This window comes from Volvox carteri, assembly GCF_000143455.1.
Source record: "Volvox carteri f. nagariensis unplaced genomic scaffold VOLCAscaffold_22, whole genome shotgun sequence".
In the NCBI taxonomy this organism is placed as follows: domain Eukaryota; kingdom Viridiplantae; phylum Chlorophyta; class Chlorophyceae; order Chlamydomonadales; family Volvocaceae; genus Volvox; species Volvox carteri.
Window position 1 is genome coordinate 1,438,835 of NW_003307565.1, and position 14,630 is coordinate 1,453,464.

Sequence of the window (14,630 nt, forward strand, 5' to 3'; positions counted from 1 at the left end):
TGTAATCAACGTCATACATACATACATACATACATACATACATACATACATACATACATACATACATACATACATACATACATACATACATACATACATACATACATACATACATACATACATACATACATACATACATACATACATACATACATACATACATACATACATACATACATACATACATACATACATACATACATACATACATACATACATACATACATACATACATACATACATACATACATACATACATACATACATACATACATACATACATACATACATACATACATACATACATACATACATACATACATACATACATAGGCAGGCGGCTGGCAGAAGTTAAGGCCTGACTTCTGCTCCCAATCGATCCAGTCGACCCGGGTTCAAATCCGCCTGCCAGCTCCTCGGGTTTTTGAGGAGTGATGAAATGGGAGGTGGCCCCCCATCATATGGACGGTGTAGGACGTGATAATATCAACTTGCGAGCTGACCAGGAACTAAGTTGATGCGCCGTTGATCCGCTAGATTTGGTTGGATGCTGGTGGTGAGTTGCCGAACCCAACGAATACATTCTGAAGTCGGATGGGGTGACGGATTAGGGTGCCCCTCTAGCAGGGGAGAGCAGGGACTGCCCCGGGAAAGGGGGCCGCTGGCGAAGTTAACCACCCTGTAACAACATACATACATACATACACACGCACCCGGAAGTCGGCTACAGAGTCTCGGAGGCCATGGATGATTGCCTGCGAGGAATGAACGAAGCACATACACGCGCTTCGATGAATGTGTGTGCGGCGTATCTGTCTGTCTGTCTGTCTGTCTGTCTGTCTGTCTGTCTGTCTGTCTGCGCTTGTCTGTCTGTCTGTCTGTCTGTGCTTGTATGCCGTGCATGCATGCCCGTAAACCGTAAAAATAAAACATGCGCATATAAATCAGTACACTACATGTGCTGCCTGATATGATATATGCTGTGTGGATACTATGTGGATAGCACATGCACGCATACACATACATGCATGTATTTTCCAGTGGGGTACGTCTGTACGGGGCCCCTTTAGCATATAGCTCATTATTGTCTGTATGTGGTGTGTCGATTCAGCACCAGCACCGGCATCACCTGGCGTTGCCTAGCGATACCCTGCCCTTGCAGGTACTTGGCCTCGGCCTCGGCCTCCGCGGCTTTGACGATGGCGAGCTGGACGCGACGCATTAGGCGCATCAGGCGCACGCACAAGGGAAAGGAATAAAGGATAGTAATGATTTTGGCATGGCTCGATCGGGGGTGCGTGCCATCGTGTGCCGTCGTGCAAGTTTTTTCCTGAATATAAAAAAACGGCAATCGCGTCTCCGAGGACATAAGCGAATCAGGAGAGTCGGCAGCAAATCTACACGCGGAAGTTGGAGCATATGCGCAAGAAAAAGGGATCAATTCTTTGTTGGCTTTTGGCGAATACAGCCAAAATTTTGGTTATAACTTGTGGAGAGTGGCAGGACGCGCCACAGTAGCGACAGCAGCGACAGCAAGCAAAAAGATTAACACGATCGCTTGGGAATCAAGGTCCTGACCCAACTTCACAGCAGAAGAATGAAAGATCCTAAATGCCAGTGTGTATATATGTTCTCGACATATCCGATTGCCCAGCGCACGCGTACGCCGCGCGACGCCGTATAAAACCGCCGAGTCGTACCTTGTTTGCTTCGGCCTTTTCAGCTGCAGCGACACGCAGACGCCGGGCGGCATTGATCTCGTTCATGGCGTCCTTTACCTGCATGTATGTTTACGTATGGCCATTTGGGATTATCTGGGAGTGACGAAAGAGCGAGAATGGAAGAGCGTACGTGCACATGCAGAACAAAAGGCGACGGACGTGCAAGGGCGGACGAAATAAACTAATAATAGCTGCCACGGAAAATAAATAAATGAACGAAAGAACGAAATGATAAACCGCGCAACAAACCTTGTGCGCCGGCTCCAAGTCGTTCACGAGCACGTGGATAATCAGGTATCCGTATTCGGACATATTCTTGGCCAGGGCGTCCTTGATGTTCTTGGCGATCTCCTCCTTCATTTCGTAAACGTCGTCCTGCAACCATACACACATTATACGTTATGTAATGTAATAAAAATAAGTAATAAGTGATCAGCAAGACACAGCAGCAGGCCTGGTTCATGCATGCGGACCGACCCATTCGTTTTGATAGATGTGTATTGCTATACGTACTATCACTTGCAAGCATGTCTTTATTATGCAGTTTCATCAGCTGCATGAAACGTTGATACGGGCAGCCAGCAGAACAGAACCAGCGGCGGCGGCCGTTAATAAACAATAAGAGATGCTAACATAACCCTTATTAATCTTTCTGAAAAAAATAGTATACGCACCAAAGTCAGTTTCGGCACGGCGGCGCGAACTTCGTCAAAGACGTACGCAGAAATCTGCACACATGCATACATACATATATTAGATTAGATTACATTAGATAGGCATATAAGGCAGGTGGCTGGCAGAAGTTAAGGCCTGACTTCTGCTCCCGGAGGTTCCGGGTTCAGATCCGCCTGCCGACCCCTCGGTATGCGAGGAGTATTGGAATGGAAAGTGTCACCCCATCTTATGGACGGTGTAGGACGTGATTATAGCAGTTTGCGAGCTGAGTAGGAACTAAGTTGTGGTGCCGTTGATCCGCTAGATTTGGTTGGATGCTAGTGGTGAGCTGCTGAATCCAACGATTACATTCTGAAGTCGGATGGGGTGAATGGATTAGGGTGCCCCTCTCGCAGGGGAGAGCAGGGAACTGCCTCGGGTAAGGGGGACGCTGGTGAAGCTATACCACCCTGTAACAACATACATACATACATACATGGTGTGTGTACGGGGACCGGCAGCATCCCATCAATCCAGCATAGAACGTTTCTTACTTCAATAGCTACGTACCACAAGAAGTAAGCAAGGCACGCACGGCGTGCACACGTACGTACGTAAGTTCATTCGCATATATGTACGTATGTATTACGTACCTGCTGCCGTGGATTCGTGAGCTTGTAGTAGGCGTCGAACATGGAGTCCTTACGAACCTACATACATACGTACATACACACATATGACTGGTGCATATCACTAGACGCACGAATGTATGGATAACGAGCCCCCTGCACGCATATTTCGGGCATGTAGGACAGACGTACATACATACGGCCAGCTGGTGTGTTCGTGTGTTCGTGTTCGATACCTGCCTTGCCCGCGCTGCGGATGGATGGATGGATGAATTCCTAGCTAGGGTGCTTGCTGCTGGTGACCCTGTGGCAGACGGAGCACTTACCAGGACGCACATCCATTTCCTTTTGGCTGCAGAATCATATCATATCATTACTAATACAGAACACGTCATGACACATAGCATGCAGTGTTCATGATCACCCAACTATATATGTATACTGGCTAAACCGCCCGCTCACTCACTCTCTCATTCACTCTGTCACTCACTCACCTGGTACTGCACACTTATGACGACAACCAGGAAGACGTTGTCCTGCGTGCGTCACATCATTATCCCGTTGGTATGCGTGTGTGCGTATGTATGTATGTATTTAGGGCGATGCGTGCAATCCCTGCATGCCTGCATGCAGGGATAGGTCTACTTGCAGAACAGGCCATTCTGACCAATGCAATGGCGTAAAGTCGCGCAGCAGCAAACTGCTGGCAGGCATGCAAACCAAAGGATAGCAGTCGCGCAGCAGGCCTCGGGGTAAACAGATGCCTGCTGCTGTACGTCAGCATGCGTGAATAGGGGTGAATGTACGATGCTACTACTGGATGCCAGTTCTTCTCTACAGCAGATGACGTCGTGCTGTCCACCCCGTCTTGCAATTGCGGCGGCGGTGCAGCCGCCTATCCGTCTAGCTAATGCGCGCGTCCTGGCTGGCGCTGGAAAAGCCGTAAGTGGCTTCAGCCAGTGTAGTAGCTGGTTCACAGTACGGCAGCTTGAACAACTACAAAATACGCGCGAAGCGCTTCACCAGCATCTCGAGAGCCCTTTTCAGCGGGGCCAGCTACTACACGTGGCCAGCCTGGCTTAGCAGCAGCTGCTCAGTTGTTATTCTATACAAGACAAGGCATATGCATGCCAAATCGCAAACCACTGTATTTCTTACTTGAGTCTTTGTCTCACACCTGCATACATGCATGCGAAAAATGAAGGAAGCTTTCTTAAGGGATCGGCGAGGGAGTCGCAGGCACTAGTGTACTGGGTTTCCGGGAATTCCGCCGGAATGAATTATAATTCCGTTACGAGTAAATATGCACAACAGGCGCGATTGATATGTTTAACACGGATTTTCTTAATATGGTACCCGTTACATTAATGCATTACATATCTTATTATCGAAGATTTCCTCCTCCTAGCAAGCTTCTCTATGTCCCTGGCTGCATATCCCTGGCAGCTGCAGGGGAATGGATGGGTGCGTATGTGTGTACGTGTGTATGTCTGTAAGGTAGCAGGGGGGTTAATAAGTCATAACAAGGCACACACATATATATGCCGTACGCCTGTTGTGTAAATTGTATATTGTATATATATTATAGTGAATTGAATTGTTACAGAGTGGGAGGCTTCTGGGCCATTTGAACACATTGTCAATTCTACGATTTATCATACCATACAGCCCCATCCACCATGATGCGGCCTACTAAGATCACTCCTCATCCATTCACCCGAACATCCGCAGAGGCAGAGGGTTCAGCAATCGCCACCAATCCAGCGTGCGAATCTCGATCCATCAACTGTGACCTCAATTCCACATCTCAGCAACTAGCCATAATCTCATGCTCCCTACAACGTTGGGGGTTTCCCCAGTATTCGAACCCATGACCTTAAACTGTATAAGGCAGTAGTACTACTAGTGTTATTTATAATATTATATATATGATGCATATAAATATACAATTCACTAATCAATCCTATACCACATGTATGCATCTGCTGAAATTACTGGTCTGGTGACATAACTATCATATGCAGTGTAAAGGCATGGATTCACTGTGTAGCAAAACCACACATACACACCACATGGCTGGACGACGACCAGCTGGTTGAAGGAACTCGCATCGCTAATCGGCGGTAATATACAACAACGGAGCTTTGTTCGCGCGCATATATATATTCCAAGTTTATAACCGACTAATAATGCGCACGGTTCATGCAACCGCGTACATGCATTATATTATAATAATGAGAGAGCAAGTAATAATTTCATACACACATGCCTATTTGCTTACTTAACGTCGAGCTGCTGGACACGGAGACTCATAGTTCCGGCGACTCGGACGCCGCAGAAGCAGTTTACAAAGTTGCAGCCAGGTAGGGCGATATGGCTGAACCTTCCGCACTTTTCCACTACTGCCACTGTTTCTTGTTCCGGACATGTCACGCAGCAGCTGCAGCAGCAGCTGCAAGAAAAAAAACAAGCTTTAGCACGCAAACTACGGTAAGTTCAGCGGCAGTTGAAAGCTAATTTGCTTCCGCACTTCATCGATTCGTCGCATTGCTTGTTAATAATTAATAGCCGTCGTCTCGCCCGCTCTCATGACTCGCACTTGGTAAGACCGCATGCAAATCATGTTTTGCGCGTACCATAAGCACGATAAGCAGTCACAGCAGCCCTCCGAAGGCATCTTGGAATCTTGTTTCTCTCCCTGCTTGCGTGGCAGTCCGCGCGAGCTAGCAGCAAGCAGCTGCACGCGTTAACCTTATGAATTCAGCTCCGAAATATACAAGACCTATAACGCGTTCGCAAATATCAGTCGCTTGGCATTGCAGGAGGTTTGTGATATCTTGGCAGTTTATTTTCTCTCTGCTGCATGGGCCTTATTAACGACAGCAGGGCTTCCTACGACCTGCTCGCATTGGCCCACATACATACATAAAAACAGCCGAAAAGACAGTGCGATCGATCTGTAAGCCAGGGTAGCATTAAATTTTTTCATTTATTATTGAGGAGGCAGCGAGGAGTCCATGCATTCAACGTTTCGGAATGCCCTGCTGCCAACTGCCTGGTTCTAACTCGGCAAGCCAGTATGTTATATTGTCGTGAGGTACAATAAAAAATATTTCCAGTATAAATTATTTGGCTGTTTTTGTTGCGCGTTTGAAGGACTTAGCTTGGACGAGCGAGGCCAAGAGCTTCAGCAGCTGCCAAGAGGCAGTCGATTGAGGAAAATCGATAATGACTTAGCTGACGCACGGACGCAGCACGTCTATCATATTTACAAATACGCCAACTTTAGGCCAGCTAGACCTATGGATCAAACTTAAGACACGCTTCTGGGACGGCGGCTTCCTGAATAGTAACGGAGGTTGATCCTCCTGCTGATTGACCTGCTGCCACCTAAATCCTACAGCAAACATCTACAATTCGATTCCTTTCATCCACTGCGCAACGAACTTCATGAGGTTCATTAAAGCACAGATGCCGGGCCACCCGGCTGAGACATGAAGCCTCCCTGGAGCGGACCAACCACCTTCTTCCCCAGCGCGCATCTCGCAAATCCAACACAACAGCCTCTAACTTCCAAACACCAGTAACATGCTAGGGTTGGCTAACAAGAAGAAGAGAGAGAGAGAACATCAGGCCCACCAGGATTGCATTGTGCGGACTTCAAACTGGGTTGGCAGTGGACATCAAACGGCAAATAAACTTTATGTCACATACGTATATAATGATATAAGGTTGGCTTGGCAGTCTTGTTGATGTATGGTATACACCACATGCGAGTATAAGATGCACCTGCCTGGCATAATAGTACCAAAATAGCACTGGAGACATTCAACCGTTTCTCACAGACAGACAACAGACAAAAGGACATCATCCGAGGGCAGCATAGTTCCAGTCTCGTACATTATCTCTCCCCCTCCCCAGCCATGCATGCACCCTCTCCCAAAGTAATCCACGTCCCATGCAAGCACACACACACGCACCCCCAGCACACAAATCGTATTGAACCCGCGCGCTTCAGGCTGCGGGCCAGCTCGTCCTCCTTGCCCGGGACAAGCTTCATCCACTACCTCAGGAAAGAACCCTAGAAATGTGACCGACTGAAGAGTTTTACTGCGGAAAAAAACACAGTAGTACGGATATGAATGCGCAGCAGTACGTATTAGCTCTTTGTGGACCAGCTGGACCAACCAATGCCCCCGCGTCTCGCGCGCACACACACACACATATGGCGCACCCTCCTGTTGACACCCGCCACTTCCTCCTCCTCCTCCCGTACACTGCAACCCCAACTTCAGGACAGTTCCACTGCGCACTGTGCTGAGAGGGAATCCATGGTGATGCTGCACACACATACATACGCGCACACATACGTAATACGTACATACCCCCCAGGTTTGCTAGGTTCAACTTCAGCCCAAAAGCTGGTGTCGGGGGAGGTTTATGAGCCAGTGAGCCCCCTTCGGACCACGGTATAACAGAACTCATTTACACTAAAACACATTTCCCTCTCATCCTCAACGACAGACATGCATACACCAATACGCAATATACACATATGTAAAAGAACGCACACACACTCACACACAATCTTACGCATGGCTCCTCCGTGTTAAAAAAGCATACGAACACGGGAAGGCAGGTCAGCACACACCAGTCGTATACAGCAGGGACAGCATCAGCAACCCCACACAGCGGGGTGCTGTTCCTGCCGTTCCTAAACCACAAACGAACAGTCACCAAACAGGTATTCTTCAACGCAAACATTCCAACCTTTTAAAATTCTTGAGGAAATATCTTGGCACCAAGGCAGGCCAGCAGTCCTGTTTTGGCCTCATATCCGTCATGAAAAACCCAACTTTTTAACGGCTGCTGCACTCAAAACCTTTGCTTACGGTCAAGACATTATTTCTAATAGTAATGCTAATGCCCCGCTAATTAGCTTGAGTCCGAATCGCTTGCATCATATGGATGAAGATCACCGTGGAATTATTTTGCCAAATTTGCTGGTTGTTGTTGAACGCCGCCTGCGGGTGACATGAGCGTCACTTCGAGGGCGCAGTCGACGTCACCAGTACGAATCCCGATCCCGACATTATGAAAGCTCTGCCACCGTCGTAGTGCCCCGCCTAAAAGCTCCCACTATATGACCTGATGCCCCAATGATGTTACCAGCAGCTGGCGGTTAGGATACCTAAGCCTTTCTTGAAGGGCGGATCCTCTTTTGTTTCAAAAGTGCAAAAAGTGCAAGAAAAAACGATTGACAGGGAGTCCTGCTGCGGCTGCTGTTGCTCTGCCTCTTCAATGCTTCTGCTCCTAGTTCAGCACTGCGACTGAGCGGCATCTGCCATTCACGCTGCTGTTGTTGCTGCTGTTGTTGCTGCTGCAGTTGTTGCTGCTGTTGCTCCTGCGCCGATTGCTCCTGCTCCTGCTGCTGGTCCTGGTCCTGCTGGCCTGCTACTGCTCCCCGCAGCCTGCCGCTGCTACCACCATACCATACCCCAAACCCGGCAGGTGCATTCCGAGACTTGACGCACGCCGCTCCTCTGCGCTCACCTAGCCGCCTGACCCAGGCTTGCCCCTGCCGCCGGCACCTTCAATATACTACCCGACCAGGCTGTCTGTCCTCCCAAAACCAGGGCAAGCTCTCACGGCACTTGCGGAACTGCGCACCCACTACGGGCTCGTAGCGCCCAGCCGCCATCGCCCCCAGCGCCTCGTCACTCGTGACCAGGGAATGGGCCTTATGCAGCATGAACTTGGTGGTGTTGATGCCCCGGTAAAATACCACCTGCCGCATCAGACCAGGGCCGAGGGAGCCGAATGGGCAGGCGGGGGGGGGAAAAGAGAATCACGAATGAGTGAAGCTGCTGCCAAGGAAAGAGTGTACAGGAGAGGGGGAAACACAGGAGAGGGCAAATTGGCAGGTGGACAAATGCGGCAGCGACGGGGGTTGTTACAAAACCGTGCCACAAAACCGTGTCACAGGCCCAGAAACCCGACACGACGCGTCGGGGACTGCTATCCGTAAACCAATTGGAGTCCGTTACGTCCGTTACGGTTACAGTTACGGTTACAGTTACGGTTGGGAACTGGGGAATGAGGGATGAAGAAGATGGAGGGGGCCGTAAAGGGGCAAGGCATCGCCGTTAGGGGAGCGGGCGCGGGCGTTTTAAGAGAGACACGAACACCCGAGACAAAAGGGGAGGGGGGGAAAGGTTGGAACGAGGCAAAAGAGTCCATACGAAATACACACCGGGGGACGTGGGCGATCTGGGATAGGAAGCCGATGCGAGTGGCGAAGAGTAAAAGAGTAAGAAAAAAACACAGCTGGTTCCATTATTACATCACGTATAATACGCGCCAAGACAAATCCAGCAACGCCAGAGAGCTAGCAGTCTAACAACGACGGATTGCCGTACAGCCATGCAGAGAGAGACATGCAGTGGAATATATGAGGTCACCACGCAAAAAAGGTCACCATGCGAACAAGGCACACACAACCAGAAGCCCGCTAACGACGTTTCTTCCCCCGTCCCCCAGCCCTGCCCTTCCCCGTCGCCCGCCCTAAGGCCCCGTTGCAGCGCCCCTAGTCGCCATCTCCCCCAGCCGCATCGGCACTAACAGCACAACTGGACACGCCAGCCTGAAAACCATCCGCGAACATGCAGGGTGGCGCCGGAGCCGTCCGCGGGGGCCCTCAGAAAACAACCAACCCGGACGCGGCGGCGGCGGCAGGGGAGGAGGAGGAGGAGGAGGCCGGGCCCTCAGCCTCGCGCACCTTATGCAGCGCTTGAACCCGAAGCCACTGTGCACATACATACATACATAATCATGGATGGCATCATTCGACTTGGCATACTGTGAGAGCGTTTGGGTTGTGCGGAGGGCACCGATAGGCGGCCTGTTCAAATTCCCGCTGCAACATCGCATCAGCCGTACCATGTACGCCATATTATCACACGACAGGAATAGTACGGTACTACGTGATGACGGCATCATCACGGCATCTGCGGGCAATCAACGACTTGCAAAATCGCACTATGCAAGCCAGAACACACACGCTCAGAGCCAACACCACTGCAAACTCCACACCACCCGACGTACAGTACGGCGACACGGGTGCAACCCAAACTGGCCCAAACACACCTTCACTCACACACAAACATCACATCACCTTACGACAAATAATTGCCACACGTTGACACGTGAATAATCACTCACCGACACCCTTTTATGCGGAAACGTGTACTCGTCCATATACGGCACGCAAAAAACGCATTTTCGTGTAAACGGCACATATTCATACGTCGTACCCTTCAGGCACATTACATGTGCTTTACAACGTTTGTTTGTAAACACCCCAAATTGCAAAGCGTCCGTACCTGCTGCAGCGCCTGGATCCTTTTCCCTGCCGCTAAGGGTCCCCCGTGCAAGCGACCCACGGCGATGGAAGCCGCAGCGGAGAGCTGGTGTGGCTGGTGTACCAGCCAGGCGTCAGGCAAAGCAGCAAAGCTCGTGTTTATGTAGGCCAGAGAGGCCACTTGCGTCACCTTGTCGCGAAAACAGCCCCGAAACCGAACGTCGTACGGCATCCACGTGTACTGCTTCCTGCGATGTGTCCATTCCGTGTGATCAAGTTAAAAAACACTTTTTTCCGTTTATTTAAAAAAAGGTTTACTCTAGGATAGCAGAAACTACTAGAAGCTGCTTCCTAAACATAAAGCTTTATCCAAGTACGGAGACGAGTGAGGGTCCCCGTCAAGGATTGCCCGGATTGGCGGATAGGCCTGCTGGCGGTTCCGAGTCCGCTCAGTCCAGCTCAGACCCCGACGCCACACCCCCAAACTGTTGGGATTTTTCATGCCCTTTTTTTTGCACAAGGCCTTCCCCCGGTGCGCACTCTTAAGAGGCACATGCGCTGCCACCAGCAGTATCTGGTAGTTCTCTCGTATTGCTGGTGTTGTTGTTGGTGGTGGGGTGTTACACTGTGGGCGGCTCGCCCGAAAAATGACGAGAGCACCGGGGGCCCTGACCGGGCCGAAACACAGCGCAGGGACGGGCGCGCGGCTCTACGTCCGTCTGGTATTGTTGTTGTTGGTGGTGGTGGTGGTGGTGGTATTGTTGTTGTTGTTGGTGGTGGTGGTATTGTTGTTGTTGTTGTTGTTGGTGGTGGTGGTGTTGATGGGGTGTTGTTGGTGGTTGTGGCGGCGGTGGTGGCACCTTAAGCAGCTGCGACGTGCACCCGCCCTGCACCCCACCTGGAGGTGACACCCCACGGCTCGTAACCACGTCCGTAGCGTATGGTGTACGGCTGGTCGGTACTCAACCACCTACAGGCATCAATCACATCCCAAACAGCATCCACACTTTTAAAAAAAATCCAAATCCAAGAATTGACATGGAATGTGCACAGGGAACCCCAGGTAACATTATCCCTTCTTTCTTTTAGCCTCTCAGATCAATCCCGAGCATGAAAGGAAACCACCAACAAAACGGCAAACTGTCAACGTGCTCGTCCACACCACCGCATCATGCGCAACAAAGCTCCCATCCTCGACTCAAGTAACAACCAACAAAGAAATAACGATCAACCGATTCGCAACCGCTATACTGGGTCAGACTTATGGCCTGTCAAAACTGACACGCCGGCAATTCTCAACAATCTGATTAGCCTTACATCCAACACAACACCAACATCGATCCCCATCACCACGAAACTCGCCACCCAGCGAGGCAAAGCAACTCGTCAACTTCCTACCCTGACAGGTCCCCCCTTCGAACCCTGCACCTGTCAGTTACAGCATTACGATACATACCGTCGATAATCTGTTGCATTGTGACCCTGAGGAAAGATGTCTTCTGAAAACGTACGTAGGTGCCGGGTTTGCCACAACATCTGCAGCCGCTTCTTGTCGCCTGGCAGTTCCGGTGCCCATGTCCAAGTCACCGAAGGCCGATTCACCAGCCGGCCATCGAGATGGAGGAGGACCCGGAGGCGGAGGGTTTACATGATGTTGCTGTTAATGATAACAATGTCACAATGCTGATGCTAATGATACCGTTAAATGATGATGACGATGATGATGATAATGATGATGATGATGATAATGATGATAATGAGGATGTAAGGAAAACCTGGATAAGGGTAAACTGCCTAGTGACTTGTAAAGCCGAAATTGTGGAGGACTGGGAGAACAGACACTCACGTGGACCACTACTATTACGACGACATCCAACACCAGGACAAAGAGGACGCTGACGAGGGGAGGCCCTGGGGGGCAGGGGTTGCGCAGGGGAAAAGGTGGAGGCATGCGGGCTCAGATGGGATCGGGCCGTAGAGCCATACGCGTATACATGGCGTGTTATACCGCTTACCTCCAGCCAGGTGAGAGCAAGCCGGGTTTTGCAACAAGCCACGGGGACCGGGGAAGAGGGGAAATCAGCACGGTTGGGCGCCATGACCCCAATCCGCGCCCTTGCCAGTCAACTTGACATCAGAGGGATCAGGACCGATTGACCGACAGACGACCGACAGACAAACAAACCTGAAAGACACACGGACATACGGACTCACGCACCTTTAATCGCCGACAGAACAGTGTTCTGCGCATCCTCCGGTTTCAAGTGGCCCTCTGCTTCCCAGGTGGGTAGTACCCAGAACACGGTCGATGCCTGCTGTATTGCTTCTAGTCTATAAGAGGGATAGCGAAGGGCAGGGCAGGGCAGGGCAGGAGCGAGCACTCGGATCACAGGCCTCAAAAGAGGACTTTGCTGCAACACAAATTGCAGCTCACCTGTCAGGCTGCGCGAGGACGCGCCGAAGCGAGTCGCTCACGGCGAGGTCCACGTCAATCATGGCAGCCAGCGGGGTTCGAATCGCAAGCAGAGCGGCGTTTCGGAGGGCGTTTATGGGTACCAGAGCACCCAGCGCCCGGTCCGCAGTAAACTCCGTCAGCAATAGAAGACGAAGACTGCATGCGTCGGGCAGGGCCTCTATACGCTCAAATAGCTCCTACACGTCGGAGTCAGAGCAGTGGTGCTTTGGAGTAACGCATCGTTGGGTGGTGCAGAGGAAGGGGTGATTTGGGTTTCGTAAGGTCAGGCACAGAGCCGTACTTCGTGTCATACTGCAAGATAACTCCTTGTAGGGACGCCAAAGCGTTCGATAGGCAAGCGTCGCTCGCAATCCCTTTTTACTGGCCCTTCTCTTACCTGCAGCTTAGATTGCGTCTCTTGAATCACTTCCGTGTTGCGCTGAAAGAGGAAGGTGCCCTGGGCCTGCACCAGTGGTAAGTAAACCGCTGCAGAAACCGAGCTTCCAGGAAGCATTCGACACTGCGCGCGGGATAGGAACAAGGCATGCCTCACATCATCGGCGCCTTGGAATGGGTGCAGAGCAAAGAAAAGGAATTGCCTTACGAGGGACTCCAGGTGGTGTAAGCGATCCATGGTGGCCGTACTGAAGACCGTCAGAGGAAACTTCAAGCTCCTCGAAGAACTCCATACGTGAGATATGTTGAGGCTGAGGTCCATTAGGGAAAGTCTTAACGTTTGGCTGCCGCGACAAAACTAAATGTGCAAAAAGCAGCCATTCACCTGACGGGCATGCTGGACATGAATGACCCAAACGTTGTGGGAGTTGCATTATACAACGAGTTATAGCATCGCTGTACCAGTTGGACATCATTCAACTGGCCCCCTGCTTGAGGTATTGCTGTAGCTGTGGTGAGGCAGAAAATCAAAGCCAATATCTTAACTAACTTGCATGTATTAACTTTTCTTTTACGTGATCTGTAGATTATGTGGGATTTGTGCATTGATTAATAAAATAAGAGCGCTGCTAGCGAGTTGTTTTCGCAGGAGTCTGTGCTCTATTGTGGCAGGGTAGCAGATTCCACTTTACAAGTACGTGGCTTTAGATAGCGATAAAGCTGCAGAGAGCAGTCTCCGATAAATCAAAAACCAGGATGCCGTACAAAAAAGACGGTTAAAAAGCCGTCGCGATGCTGTCAATGCAAATGCAAGCAGAACTGCAAAGAGCTAAGTGCCTAGGAGCTCCTTCCGCATGAAAAGCGTGTCGCTACAAGCGCCCTGACAGGCATTGACCGTCCCTTGCCCATCCTTCCCCAAGCCCCTGGGGCCCCTCTAGCTAAGGCGTTGCGGGACAGTTATCCTTCACCGTCACAAACCTCCCAAAATGTCGAAACATTTGTGACGAAAGTTAGCGCGCGCAGGTCAAAAGACAACCTTCCCGCCTTCAATTCTCTTGACATTACAGCGGCTAAAGAAATATATGTCCGCTTCCAGCTCTACCTCTGCATATTGAACAATTTGGAAAATCTGCCTAGTTGTCCTGGCAGTCGCCCTCATCACTCAAGTAATCCCTGTCCTCGCTTTCGCTTTCCTCATCGTCATCATCGTCATCGTCACAACGCGACGCAGCTACGGTCTCTTCCGTCCCCGCACCGCTCCTTTCCTCCTCTTTAACCATTTGTCGCAAATTCCGCGCCTGCTCGCGGGTGCTACCTCTGCCGCCGCGCGCTGCTGCCGCCGCCACCGCCGCCGCCAAGGCGGCTGCGCCACCCCCAGGGTCCGAAGACCGCCGAGGCGGCCGAGCACCAAAACT

At 50.7% G+C, this 14,630-nt stretch overlaps 2 protein-coding genes across 2 annotated transcripts in view; both read right to left on the reverse strand.

Moving 5' to 3' along the window:
• The window catches only part of VOLCADRAFT_81406 (uncharacterized protein), a gene marked incomplete at its 3' end in the record, with an annotated part of 19,761 nt that extends 13,919 nt beyond the window's left edge, over positions 1-5,842 (reverse strand). Inside the window, exons 1-10 of the mRNA XM_002951211.1 lie at positions 5,641-5,842; positions 5,286-5,456; positions 4,163-4,181; positions 3,499-3,540; positions 3,029-3,085; positions 2,396-2,449; positions 1,971-2,096; positions 1,701-1,778; positions 1,130-1,207; positions 702-755 (exon numbers count right to left, since the gene is read on the reverse strand). Coding sequence (XP_002951257.1) covers positions 702-755; positions 1,130-1,207; positions 1,701-1,778; positions 1,971-2,096; positions 2,396-2,449; positions 3,029-3,085; positions 3,499-3,540; positions 4,163-4,181; positions 5,286-5,456; positions 5,641-5,681 — 720 coding nt within the window. The 5' untranslated portion in view covers positions 5,682-5,842. The remainder of the gene's footprint in view (positions 1-701; positions 756-1,129; positions 1,208-1,700; positions 1,779-1,970; positions 2,097-2,395; positions 2,450-3,028; positions 3,086-3,498; positions 3,541-4,162; positions 4,182-5,285; positions 5,457-5,640) is intronic.
• A 2,093-nt stretch (positions 5,843-7,935) lies between these two features.
• On the reverse strand, positions 7,936-13,771 carry VOLCADRAFT_91750 (uncharacterized protein; the record flags this gene model as incomplete). Its single annotated transcript, XM_002951212.1, has 12 exons — positions 7,936-8,028; positions 8,679-8,792; positions 9,783-9,809; positions 10,226-10,318; positions 10,387-10,612; positions 11,263-11,334; positions 11,793-11,920; positions 12,211-12,275; positions 12,583-12,695; positions 12,799-13,016; positions 13,217-13,339; positions 13,766-13,771. The coding sequence occupies 12 exons, from the start codon at positions 13,769-13,771 to the stop codon at positions 7,936-7,938; spliced, it is 1,278 nt and encodes a 425-aa protein (XP_002951258.1).
• Positions 13,772-14,630: the final 859 nt, after the last annotated feature.